Source organism: Asparagus officinalis, chromosome 9 (genome assembly GCF_001876935.1).
Source record: "Asparagus officinalis chromosome 9, Aspof.V1, whole genome shotgun sequence".
In the NCBI taxonomy this organism is placed as follows: Eukaryota; Viridiplantae; Streptophyta; class Magnoliopsida; order Asparagales; family Asparagaceae; genus Asparagus; species Asparagus officinalis.
Genome location: NC_033802.1, coordinates 354,763 through 367,321, shown reverse-complemented (window position 1 = coordinate 367,321; position 12,559 = coordinate 354,763). Strand labels below are relative to the sequence as shown.

General features: G+C 37.4%; 1 protein-coding gene across 1 annotated transcript; it reads right to left on the bottom strand.

Moving 5' to 3' along the window:
• On the bottom strand, positions 2,149 to 12,315 carry LOC109824831 (glucomannan 4-beta-mannosyltransferase 9-like). The gene is made up of 9 exons (XM_020391479.1): positions 11,240 to 12,315; positions 10,967 to 11,065; positions 9,959 to 10,211; positions 5,456 to 5,566; positions 4,443 to 4,579; positions 3,671 to 3,784; positions 3,394 to 3,593; positions 3,012 to 3,206; positions 2,149 to 2,865 (listed from the first exon to the last, which is right to left on the bottom strand). Exons 1-9 carry the CDS (start codon positions 11,570 to 11,572, stop codon positions 2,703 to 2,705), a joined length of 1,605 nt encoding a protein of 534 aa, XP_020247068.1. The 5' UTR covers positions 11,573 to 12,315; the 3' UTR covers positions 2,149 to 2,702.

The window sequence follows — 12,559 nt, the reverse complement described above, 5'->3', positions numbered from 1 at the left end:
TTAATATTACTAATTTTCATGGGCTATAACTTAAGAATTTTGTAGTTTCTATTTGTTTTGGCCAAATAGAAAATAAGTATGTGTATATCAAAATTTGCTACTTTCGTTATCTATGACCCATGATCTTTGAAAAAGTTTATTTATTTTGACCAAATTATAGTTAAGTATGCATAGTTCAAATTCATAATTTTTACGTGTTATAACCCATGATTTTTATCAAGTTCTGTTCATTTTGAGCAAATGACAAAAAAGTATGTATAGTTCAAAATTCATGATTTTCATGGGCTATAATATTTAAAACTTTTGTTCATTTTCATGAGCAAATGACAAATAAGTACGTATATATAAATCAAAATTTACGATTTTCATGGGTTCTGACCTACAATTTTTTGCCAAATTCCATTCATTTTGACCAAATAACAATTAAATACTCATAATTTGCAATGCTTCATTTTCATGTTTGAAAATAAATGAATTTTTACATGAAATGGAAATTAGGTATGTGCAAATCAAAATTTTCTACATTCATAGACCTCATGATTTTTATCAAATTTCACACATTTTTGACTAGATGGCAATTAGGTATTAGTTTCAAATTGATGATTTTCATAGGCTAACTTATGAATTTTATAATTTTTTCTAAATGGAAAATAAGTATGTGTATAAGAAAAATTTGTGATTTTGATGGGCTATAATCCAGAATTTTTATCAAATTTTATTCATTTTAACCAAATGGCAATTAAGTACATGTAGTTCAAAATTCATGATTTTCATGCACTATATAGTACATGATTTTGTCAAATTTTATTTTTTTCAACCAAATTTAAATAAGTATAGTTTGGAATTCGTGATTTTAGTAGACTATAACTCACTTTTTTGCAATAATTGTTTTTTTTTACCAAAATGGAAGTTAAGTATGTATAAATCAAAATTTATAATTTTTATAGGCTATACTAACAAGTTTTGTCAATTTTCATTCATATCGACCAAATGGCAATTAAGTGCGCATAGTTTAAAATTCATGAATTTCATGGACTATGACCCTCAATTTTTATAAATTTTGTTCGTTGCAACTGAATGCATAAGATAAACATATATATTAAAATGTTCAATTTCATAGACTATGCCCATGATTTTTTAAATTTTATTTATTTTGGCATAATGGTAATTAAATACGCATAGTTTAAATTCATAATTTTTAGCGGTTAACCTATGATTTTTTTGTTAAATTTTATTTGTTTCTACCAAATAGCAATTAAGTACGCATTGCTTAAATATATTTCATGATTTTCATGAGTTATAGCCCAAGAATTTCGCAATTTGTGCTCATTTTCATCAAAAAATTAAATATAACCCATGTTTTTTTACCCAATTTCATTCATATTCTTGATTTTTTTTGGGCTATACACCATAAATTTTGCAATTTTTTATTTTAGCAAACTAGAAATTAAGTATGTATACATTAAAATTTTCGATTTTCTTGAACTATTACCCATGATTTTTATTAAATTTTGTTCTTTTCAACCAATTAAGTACAAACGGTTTAAAATTCAAGATTTTCATGGGCTATATAACCCACAATTCTAAAATTTTCTATTTGTTTCGACCGAATGGAAAATACGTACGTGTACATCAAAATTTGTGACTATCATGGGTTATAACTCATAATTTTCTTCCAAATTTTATTTCTTTTGACCAAATAGCAATTAAGTATGCCATAGTTTAAATTTCATGAGACAACTTATAACCCACGATTATTATCAGATTTTGTTCATTTCGATCAATTACCAAATAAATATGCATCGTTTAAAGTTCATGAATTTCATGGGCCTACAACTTGTGGTTTAGCCAAAGCGGACACCATCATGGGCTATAAACCACATAAATTCTGAATTTTAACGTGCACATAAATTCTTTAATGTGGATGATAAAGTGTAATTGGTGCAAAGTCATGACTAATTCAAAGGGTAAATTACACTTAAATACCTTACTGTTTGCCCGATATTGCTCTAAAATATCCAATGTTTAAAACGCTACAGTTAAATACCCTAAACTATCTAGAAGTTGCACTAAATTTACCGGGCAACAGTAGGGTTTTTAAGTGTAATTTATCCTAATTAAGAAGAAACGCTATGCAACAGGCAAAAGGGATATAAAATTTCATCATCATTATTACAAAGGTGACAGCATTTTTTTTAGGTAAAAAAACAACCAAAATATCATTATGTCTCTCCAGCTATATGTTTTATTGACCTTGTATCAAACAGAACCTTGCAAACAAAAGAATGTAAGAAACTAGGAGAAGTCCCACGCTCACCGTCTGTTTAGAGCGTTTGTTTACACATGATGAACTTGAGAACAAAAAATGCCGCCGCCGCCGCTGCCGCTGCTGCCGCTGGGAAACACAAATCTTGGTATGTTTCCATCACTCGTGTCCTCTGTATCTACTAATGGATTGCTATAAAGAACAATTCTTATACTGCGAGTGGCTGAGTATTCACAATAAAAGTCTCCCAGAGACCAAGTAAAAAAAAAAACAGTACTTATCCTCCTAATTACAAGAACAGCACCTATAGTAAGCAACAAACAATTGGGTGCAGCAGCTAACTTTTATGTATGTCTTCGGAAGATATATAGCAGCCTACAATTGAATCACATCTAATAAGGGTTCAGCACCTGCCACTGTGTCCAATCAAAGTATCTCAGGAGTTGGGAACGAAAGTTCCCACGTATCCGAAACCAACGATGAAGAAAGCAACGGCTTGAACATATAGGTAAATGAAGTAATGGTTCTTTCCGAAGGCAACATCATAGCATCCACAGAAGAAGAGATAGGCTCCAACGCCAAGCTCCAGCACATGTAATCTGATATATTGGATCATGGAATTTATACCGATAGAGCAAAACAGAACATTCTCAATATATAAGAAGGGAGGGAATTAAGAACATGAGGTGACTGAGATATATAGCAGATGGACAGACAAGAAAGCACAGAGAGGTGAAAATAGTACCTTTCACCTATTCTGATTCGCGGTTTCCTAGCTGCTTTGATACTTGCTTTGTTTTTTAGAGCATCTCCTAGCTTCTCGGTGACCACCCATTCATTTACTCTCCCTGCCTCTAACAAGCCAATGAATGTCGCCTTTGTTCTGTGCAAGGACATGACATTCTCAAAAAGGATCCAAAATACCAGCAAGTGGAGAGATCTGTGACACAAAGGCATATGGATAAACTCAGATGATAATACTGCGTTAAGCTTTAGAAATGTACATAACCATAAATATATTGGTGATGTCATCTTAAATGTTTCCTTCACGGGCGACGACCGGAGATAACAGACTCATTAAAGAAAAATGAAATAAAAAGGCTATGACAACGAAGAATTTTTTGAACCTTGGAGTTCCAACAGCATTAAGAAGGGTAATGATGGAAGGTATATAGATTGCGCCCCACTTTGGTATAACAACTTCAGGCACCAATACAGTTGCAGGGATTACAATGCAGTAGAAAACAAAAGTTACAATATGAGCCACAATCTTCCGAACAAAGAAGAAATTGTAGATCACATGAACTTTCTTCAATAAGGACACTTTCTGCAACACCACGCGATGAGCTAATCAGATGAAAAAAGTAAATATTTAATCTCTTCATTAGACTGTCATTTACTTACCTTATTCCTAGCAATCTCCATCACCATCTTTCTAAACAAATTTGCAGGTCCACATGACCACCTATGCTGCTGATAGCGGTATGCCTTGAGGGTGCTCGGTAGTTCATTCTTAACCTGCATTTGTTGGATCATGATATCAAGATTGCTTTAAGGGTGGCACTTCGTCGCTAACCTCAATTTACTAAAATCTTGGATATAAAAATTTAAAATGTTGAATTGCCTTTGGAGTGCAGGGTGCTTTAATTGTTTATCCTTAACCTAAAGTTGTTACAAGTACGGATATCACAAATAAAGTTATTGAAACTAGCTCCTAGGATACAAGAGATGCCCAGCTGTGTTGACTGCTTCAACAAAACAGTCTAAGAAGACTAAGAAGTTTATGTCCAGCATTATAACTGCATCCATCTACATCTATATTTATGCAATTGATGTACAGAATATGTATATGACTGTATGCACGTATGTATATATATATGTATAAATACAAGTATGGACATACATTGAGCAAAATGAACTAACATCATAATTGTTCATGTGCAATGTAATTAGAAAGGTTGGCAATCAAAAGAACTAGTTACTTTATCTGCTTGTTATATACAATGTTCTTGTTCTTCTGTGCTCCAACTTGCAACTTGGGCTTCATGATTGGATGTAGAATCTGACTAAAAACTATGAGCATATACCAACAGTAGATGTTGGCTTCAACATAGAGCAATAACGTATCACAAAAAATTCTAAATGTACATGACACTAATCATGGGTACCGCAGTACCTTTAGGTCTCCAAGGAAGACAAATTTCCAGCCTTTGAGGCTTGCTCGAACAGCCAAATCCATGTCCTCTACTGTAGTTCGATCCTTCCAACCTCCTGCTTCATTGAGAGCTGCAATCCGCCAAACCCCAGCAGTCCCTGTGAAAATAGCCCAATTAGAAATTGATTTACATTAGAAAATCCATTATCATGCTACAACAAGGTGCATAATGCAACTGTGAAGTTTGCAGTGGCGGATAACTTCACTTAAAAATTAAGATATAAACTACGGTTCAACAAGGTTTATCAAGTTTCCCAATACTACAAGAAGCCTAGAAGTCACTTTGAGATGCAGGATAAACGAACAACAAGAAGCCTCAAATGGTTAATGTGATGAGTGTATCTAGTATACCTTACTATATAAATTCAGACATCTGAGTAGCATCTTTAAACCTCTAAACAGTAAATATTTTTAGACTATCTGGGTGCATATTTAAGAAACACAATCCAGAACCCTATCTAGGGCGATTTTGATGAAGTTCATCAATGAAGAATTTTGATCGAGGTGTCTGAATACTTTTGTTAGCATCATATATTGCTAATTCAGAAAGTTTAGTAATCAAATGTCAATTATGTTCCTGCACACAGTAGAGAAATGTGTGTTTATTCAGTTCAACTATTTGTGCAGTATACTAGCACTGATCTAATTGTGACCACTGCTACCTATGTGCTAGTGTATCTGGTGTGGTTTACTTTTGTTCATGAACGTATGTGGCAGAGTTTGTCAGCATCTTTCAGCTGACAGGGATAACAACTTTAGTAATCTGTTCTCGAAGAAAGATTAACCAGAAACTACAGTCCGCTATAGATCAATTGGAGAAGTGTGATCTACTTAGAGACTGCAAGTCAATCATTTTGTTTCAAACCGCATTACAGTTAAATATCTGTAGTGCAACTAAAATATATAATTACTCAACCAACCGTTGGAACTAATATTTTCCAGCAGGAGATAGCATAACCAAGCAAAGAACTCACCGTTGAAGCCGAAAAAGGCATAGGTGGAGGATCCAACCTCTTGTTCAACTGTGAAGTGGTAATCGAGGGACATCTCCTGCATCCTTGTCATCAAACACTCATCTGAATTCACTGTTAAGCAAAAAATTTATGACATGTTTTAGTTAACTATAGATGAACTGAGAGAGATTTACCTCCAAGAATACTTAAATTTTTTTAATAGAAATGAGTTCCTAACAAATAGCAGTCGTGTAATCTCCATCAAATATGAGTAGAGATGATCAGTGATGATTAACTGGATGCGGTAAGTGAACTGAACCCATTCCAACCTGACGATGGTCCAAACACCCCGTTGAATGATAGCTTGGGTGATAAAGACCATCTAAGAAATAAAATGCATTGTTTTCTTGCACGATTATCAAATAAAATCTCAAGAGGAGGGACATACAAATCAGTTATGAATGGGATATTGAGTTGGACATGTCACATGGGTGGCGGGGGACCATACAGCATAGCCATTTGATATTCATGGATTATGGATTAAGGTGTGTAATCAGTAGGCAAATAAATAGCGATTCGATATGTATGTGTTGTATAATATTTTGTAACAGCCTGTAGGCGTCAAAAAATGCTGAAAGATATCCAAATACAGCTCAAGAGGAAATCATCCAAAAAGGCAAAAGAACACAAGTATAGACTGTCTCACAGGCGAGACAGTCTTTACTGTCTCACCCGGCGAGACAGTCTTTACTGTCTCGCCCGCCCTACACGTGGCCACTAACTGTTCAAGAACGTGGGAAACGTCGTGGGCGAGAATCACGTGGATAACTGCCAAAATAACGGAGTTTGAAACGTGGGAAAGCAGTTACATCGAAAACTGCCAGAAATGTAGACAGTATTTTACTGTCTCGCTGGGCGAGACAGCAAATTTACTGTCTCGCTGAGCGAGATAGCAAATACTGTCTCGCCCGCCGAGACAGCAAATGCTGTCTCGCGAGCACTGTTCATCCTATGGGTATAAATACCCCCTGAAATCGATTTTCTGAGGGGGGAGGCTGATCATTTTGAGCAATTCAGAGCAGAGAGAGAGAGAGCAGAGGCGCTGATCTTACAGCCCATCCTTGATAATCAGGCTTTGACTTGATTTCAAGAAGAACGACTATCTTACATCGATAAGATATCGTTTCAATTTCTCACTTCGATAAACGAAGTCAGAATCATAAACCCCTCACGGTTCAATCAGAATCTGTGATTTGGTGGTCCACGAGTCAAAGCGCTCCCGGCACAGGCAAAGATCCCACGAAAGCAGTGATCCAAACAACGATCCTGCGTTTATTTTCTCAAGAGTTGTAATTTTCTTTTTGTTGTGTAAAAGAGTCTTATAAAAAGGCTGTTTTCTTTGAATTTATTGTAATCGACCGAAGATATAATGAATTCGACAACGAAACCAACTTTTGGCGAAAACACAGCCAACTTGTACTTCTTTAGCTAATATGCGTACACATGAATATGTAAGGAAAGTGACCGCGTAGAGAGTGAATAGGATCAGAGGCAGGCAACACTCAACAGAAATAGGTACAATACACAAGGGAGAGTGTTGGTGGGGAGAAAAGAAGGTGAGGCGGCAGTGGGAGTAAGAGCAAGCTTTGCTTGGTAACATTAGATATATATTATTAGTCCAGAGTGCAGTAGCAGATGGAATAATTGCACATGGGAACAGGATGTCATATAGAGTGGTGCGATTAAAGCAGCATTTACCCGCTTGCCCTAACAGATTACAGAACAAACAAACAAACAAACTTGAGATTCATCAGCAATGGTATTAGTATAGTTATAACCACTAATTCTTTTTAATCAGTCTTAGTTTTGACTTTTGAATTGCAACCTGGGGCAGGGCTTCTTTGAGACTTTGGAAGTACAGAGAGGATCAGCTAAGAGAATTTAATACGTATCCTCAGGAGTGTATTGCATTCATTCAGTTTAAAAGTGGGGCTGGTATACAAAAAGGCATGAGATGGGATTAGTACAGCATTAGAAAGAGTATTAGATGAATACATGGTTAAATATGCTTTGGACTCATGATTCAAATAGAATTAATCCTTTCGAGTCGATTGAACATAAATCTAAATAATAACACTAATTATGAAATGGATTAGAATCGTCAATGAATAAAAATTAAGATGACCATATTAGTGGCGCTGGGATTGGTTGCGTATACCAGTCAGTGATCCGGTCTTCTCTCGTTTATGATGCTCTCTGCTAGGGGTGGCATACGGGTTGGGTCGGGTCGTTTTGGGTCGGGTCAAATCTGCTAGATATTGTAATGTATATTAATATATCTAATGATTTCTATTCAACTATGTAATGTGTTCTTGCATCTATTTGTCATTTTGTGATTTGTTGACAGGCTTGTTTGGATAATGCAATTTTGCGGGGTCGAGCGCTGCCGTGGTGATTTCGTGCAAGGACCAGGGTGAACAGTATTTGGGTCATTTGGGTCATATACGGGTCGACCCTAATAACCCGGCGGGTCATACGGGTCGACCCGTATATGACCCGAACCCATATATACCGACCCGTATCCATCAATAACGGGTCGGGTTGGGTCGGTTTGACGGGTCGGGTAAGAAAATGCCACCCCTACTCTCTGCTGATACTCTTTTAATAAGACTATGTGAAAAAAGAGAATAAACAAAGTATGTGGGGACGGGTGACTGTATTGTTCATCTCTTTCTTTTTCTCTAAAAATCAAGGCACGTGAAGGTGGGACAAAAGCACTCTCTCTCATTAATTAATTGACGGTCAATCAATTAAGCAGATCTGCCTCATCACCCTCTCTGATTACGACCTTCAAACTGCAAATTGTCCCATTTAAATGCACACAACCCAGGCTGCCTTTGCTAGCTCATTTTCATGGGAAGCATGAGACCTGGAGATTTTCTTAATTATTTTTGCGGACACTCAAACCCGTTCTCAAAAATTATTTCTTTAAACACCTCTCCTTTATATGTATGTACACACATGATAATTCCCTCCGCAGACTCACGCCGCAGTGTGTTAGTTGGTAGGTAATGGGTTATTTAATTTAATAATTTGATAATGCTGGCTGAACTTCATAAAAGGCAAGTGGGAACGGGAGATTTCTAAATTAAACTATGACAATTAATGTTAGGAGTTCAAAAGTACAAACAAAGAGCATTTGTGTGAATTAAGAAGCAGAAATTGGGAGAGAACTTTAGTTGAGAGTAATGGGCTCAACCTTTTCGTGGGTGAAAGGGAACACTTGAATTGTTGTACCAAAGCCAGCAATTATTAAGAGCGTCCCCAATAATGAATAATGAATTAGACCAAGGAGGAGCAGTACTCTGCTAATGATGATTGATGGTGATGATGCTGTAGCAAAAGGCAAAACTGGAAGTTGAAAGCAAAAGGCAACCAAAAATCCATTCATCTTGTAGAAACGGGTAAAATTGGTGTTAAACCCCCTAAATTCAAGTATGTGTGCTGGTAATTGAGGGAAGTGAGGTGAAAAAAACAAAGAGCTCCTGGGACTGGTAGATAGATGATGAATATGAGACTGTCGGCAGCTTTTAATTAAAGAGCTGTAACTAAAAGCTAAGAAACAAGGGCGAAGTCAAAGGAGGAGTAAAAGGGAAGGAAGAGAATACCCCAAAACAAAAAAAATAAATAAATAAAAAATAAAAAACAGGTGGCGGGGGTCCCATTTACAGATAGATACACTTTGGCTCTGCAACTGCAATTCATAAAAAGCTGGGTACTCATTCTCAAGGTGGCTCGCCTCATTTTAATAAAGATAATAAAGACAAGGGGACGGGAACAGCGGGGTCTGCGTTGCTTTTACTTGCTTTCATTTCTTCATTAATCGCCTGGGAGGTAATAAAAGGGAATGAAGAAAATAACACGATGAAGGGGGACTCAAAATTAGAGCTCACAATAGGAGAAAAAACACCACGACCAATATGTATGATATAATATAATATAATATAATATTTTAATTAATATGAACCATACAACACACGGCGACACCAGATCCTGAGCTAACTAATATCCGATAATAAAATATAAATATAAATAAAAATATATAAATATAAATGTAAATAACCCATAGGAACAGAAATGGAAAAGAAAAAGTGAAAGAAGAAAGAAGAAGAAGAAAGGTCAAAGCAAATTTAAGGGTGAGAAGAGGGCAAAGTAAGATAGGGACATGTGTTACCCTGCTTTCGCCGTGTAAGTTGTACTAGTAAAAGCAAGCGTTTTTTCAGGCACCCCCAGTGGGACCACACTGCTATTACCATTAATATATCACTTATTTATAATATATCGGTTTTTCTATAGAGTGCTTATGGGCAGGAGAGAGATTGAGAGAAATGAACGAAGAGGGGACCCCCTAATTTGCATTGGGATCCCCTAACAGCATTAACCGGGCGATTAATAATGATGGCAAAAGTACGCAGCAATTAATTGGCAATAAGGGGGAGAGATAAAGAAAGATTAGTAGCGTACCGAATTTCCAGCGAGCTTGAACAAGGCCGACTTGAGGGTTGTGGATGAGGAAAGGGATGCTGCGGATGAGGAAGTCGTGTTCGGGCTGGAAGTCTGCATCAAAAATGACGACGTAGTCGCAGTGGTTCACATAACTATGTTTCATGCCTTGCTTCAGGGCTCCGGCCTTGTAGCCATTCCTGTTACCCCTGATCTCGTATTTTATGTTAATCCCTTTGCTCGCCCACCTTTGGCACTCCATTTCCACCATATCCTGCACTTATTTATTTATTTATTTATTATTGTTACTACTTTTTTTTTCCACATTTGCGCTGCCTATGACTACGGGTAACGATTTCCTACTCAGAAAATACCAAATGACGCCACATAACAATTACATTTATAGCACAATTCAACTTTTAACGGACAAAATAACTACATTAAATAACGGGGCCGGGGCAAAACAAAAAAAAAACAAAAAAAAAAACAACTCACCTACTCAAAATTGAAAAACAATAACGAGCAGTTGAGGAAATCAGGGATACATCGTCTTTGCCATCAATACATATATAGGAATAGCCTTCTTATTTGAGGGAGGGAATCGAATTTGACACTCTAACAAATACTAATTAATGTCTTTAATTATCGGAAACTATCATTGCCATCGTCAAATTAACAATAGCGCCTATTAACCTGCGTCCCCATCAATTCTCCGATTTTATATAACACGCAGCTACCGAGACAAAACCTCCCCAGTCGGGTCCGAAATGGAAAAGGACGAGATCACCCACATGAGATTCACAAACAAAAAGCGGTTGAGCAAAAAATTGATTAAAACCATAATTAAAGAAAATTATTTGTAAAAAGAAATTGAACTTTATTTTAGTTTTAGATGGTAAAATCAAGAAGGCGAGTAATGAAATTGGAGGAGGAGGAGCAGAAGACAAAAAGAAACGAGGTGAAAAGAAAAAGGATATTTATGGGGCAAAAATCTTTGAGGGTGGACGAGGAGCGAAAGTAATTATCTACCTTGATGGTTGGATCGGTGGAATCGTCGAGCACTTGGATAATGACTCGATCGGACGGCCAGGAGAGGCCACAAGCAGCTCCAATAGAGAGTTGATAGACCTGTTAACATCCATCCCCCAAAAGGGAAGGAGCAATCACAATCTCAATGTCTTCTTCAATTACAAACACAAACAAGACAAGAAGAGGGGGATCATATTAATGTTCAAGCTAAAGTTAAGTGAGGGGGTGGGGGAAAGAAAGGGAGGGGAGAAGAACAAGAAGAAAAAAAAGGACCTCTTTTTCGTTGAACATGGGGATTTGGACGAGGACCATAGGATAATTAGCGGAGCTGCCGATCTCGAGATCGTCGGTGATGGGCTCCCAACGGTAACGCTTCTCGGGCTTCTTGCCGAAGAGCTTGACAAGAACAATGACGATGGCCATGTACACCTTCTCCACGAACAGCATTACCGACATTACCAGGCACAGGAAGACGAGCATCCTGAGGAGGGGGACGATCACCGGCGCCTTAATCTGTTGCCATATTAGACCTATCTGCTCTGTGACGTCATCCCTCCCCCCTTCTTCATACGAATCTCTGAAAAGGGTCGTCGTCGATGTAGCCATCTCTCTCTCTCTACCCCTCTCTCTCGGTATATATATCTCTCTCCAGCAGAGAGAGAGATAGAGCAAACAAATTACTGAGAGAAATTTGGAGAGGCAATGGGGATTGTACGAGGATTTAATACTGGCGATTCTGATGGATTTGTATACAAGGGAGCCTCTCTCCCTCTCTCTCTCTCTCTCTCTCTCTCTCTAGATTGGGTTGCTTCCAATCTGATCTTCTATGTCTTTCTCGATGTTTTTGTTTTCTCTGCGTATTTTCAGTGAATATATATAGGAGAGAGAAAAGGAAGAGATCGAGAATGGGCTCCTGATCCAGGCACTGGATTTGGGAATGGAAGTGGAAATGGAAAAGTGTATTGCTGAGGGATTACGCAAGAAGAAGAGGGGGTGTTGCTGAGAGGATGAGGTGGAGCTCTACTGTCACAAGCTTCACTTTTCCCCCCCACCCTGGCCTCTTCAAAACTAGAGCACAAGAAGTACCCTTAGATATGATGGATACACACGGACAGATAGCGGAGAGACAGAGGAGTACTGAGTGAGTATTTAAGGGAAGGAAAGAAATTAAGAAGAAGAAGAAGAAAACACCCAGAAAAGGGAAAAGAAATGAGATCAGATCTCACCTCTTCCCCCCCGAACTCTTTTTTAGTCTTCAAGAATCAATAACAGGAACAGGAACGATCGAGCTAGGTGGGCAATGTATTAGTGTAACATATGAATGGGTTGTACGTATTTGTGTCGGTAAAGGAAAAAATATAATATATATAGCTAGAGGAGGAAGCTAGCGCAGCCCCACCATAAAGCCCCAAAGTACTCAAAAAACATATAGAGAGCGCGCACTGGGAAGACGAACAAGTGCAAGCAACAAAAAGGTACAGAAAATAACGTGGGGAGTCTAATTTAATTTAATTAGTAAGAAATATAAAAAAAAAATGGTGCCGAATATTTTATTACGTTCTTCTCTCTCTCTCTTATTTCTTCTAGGAATCG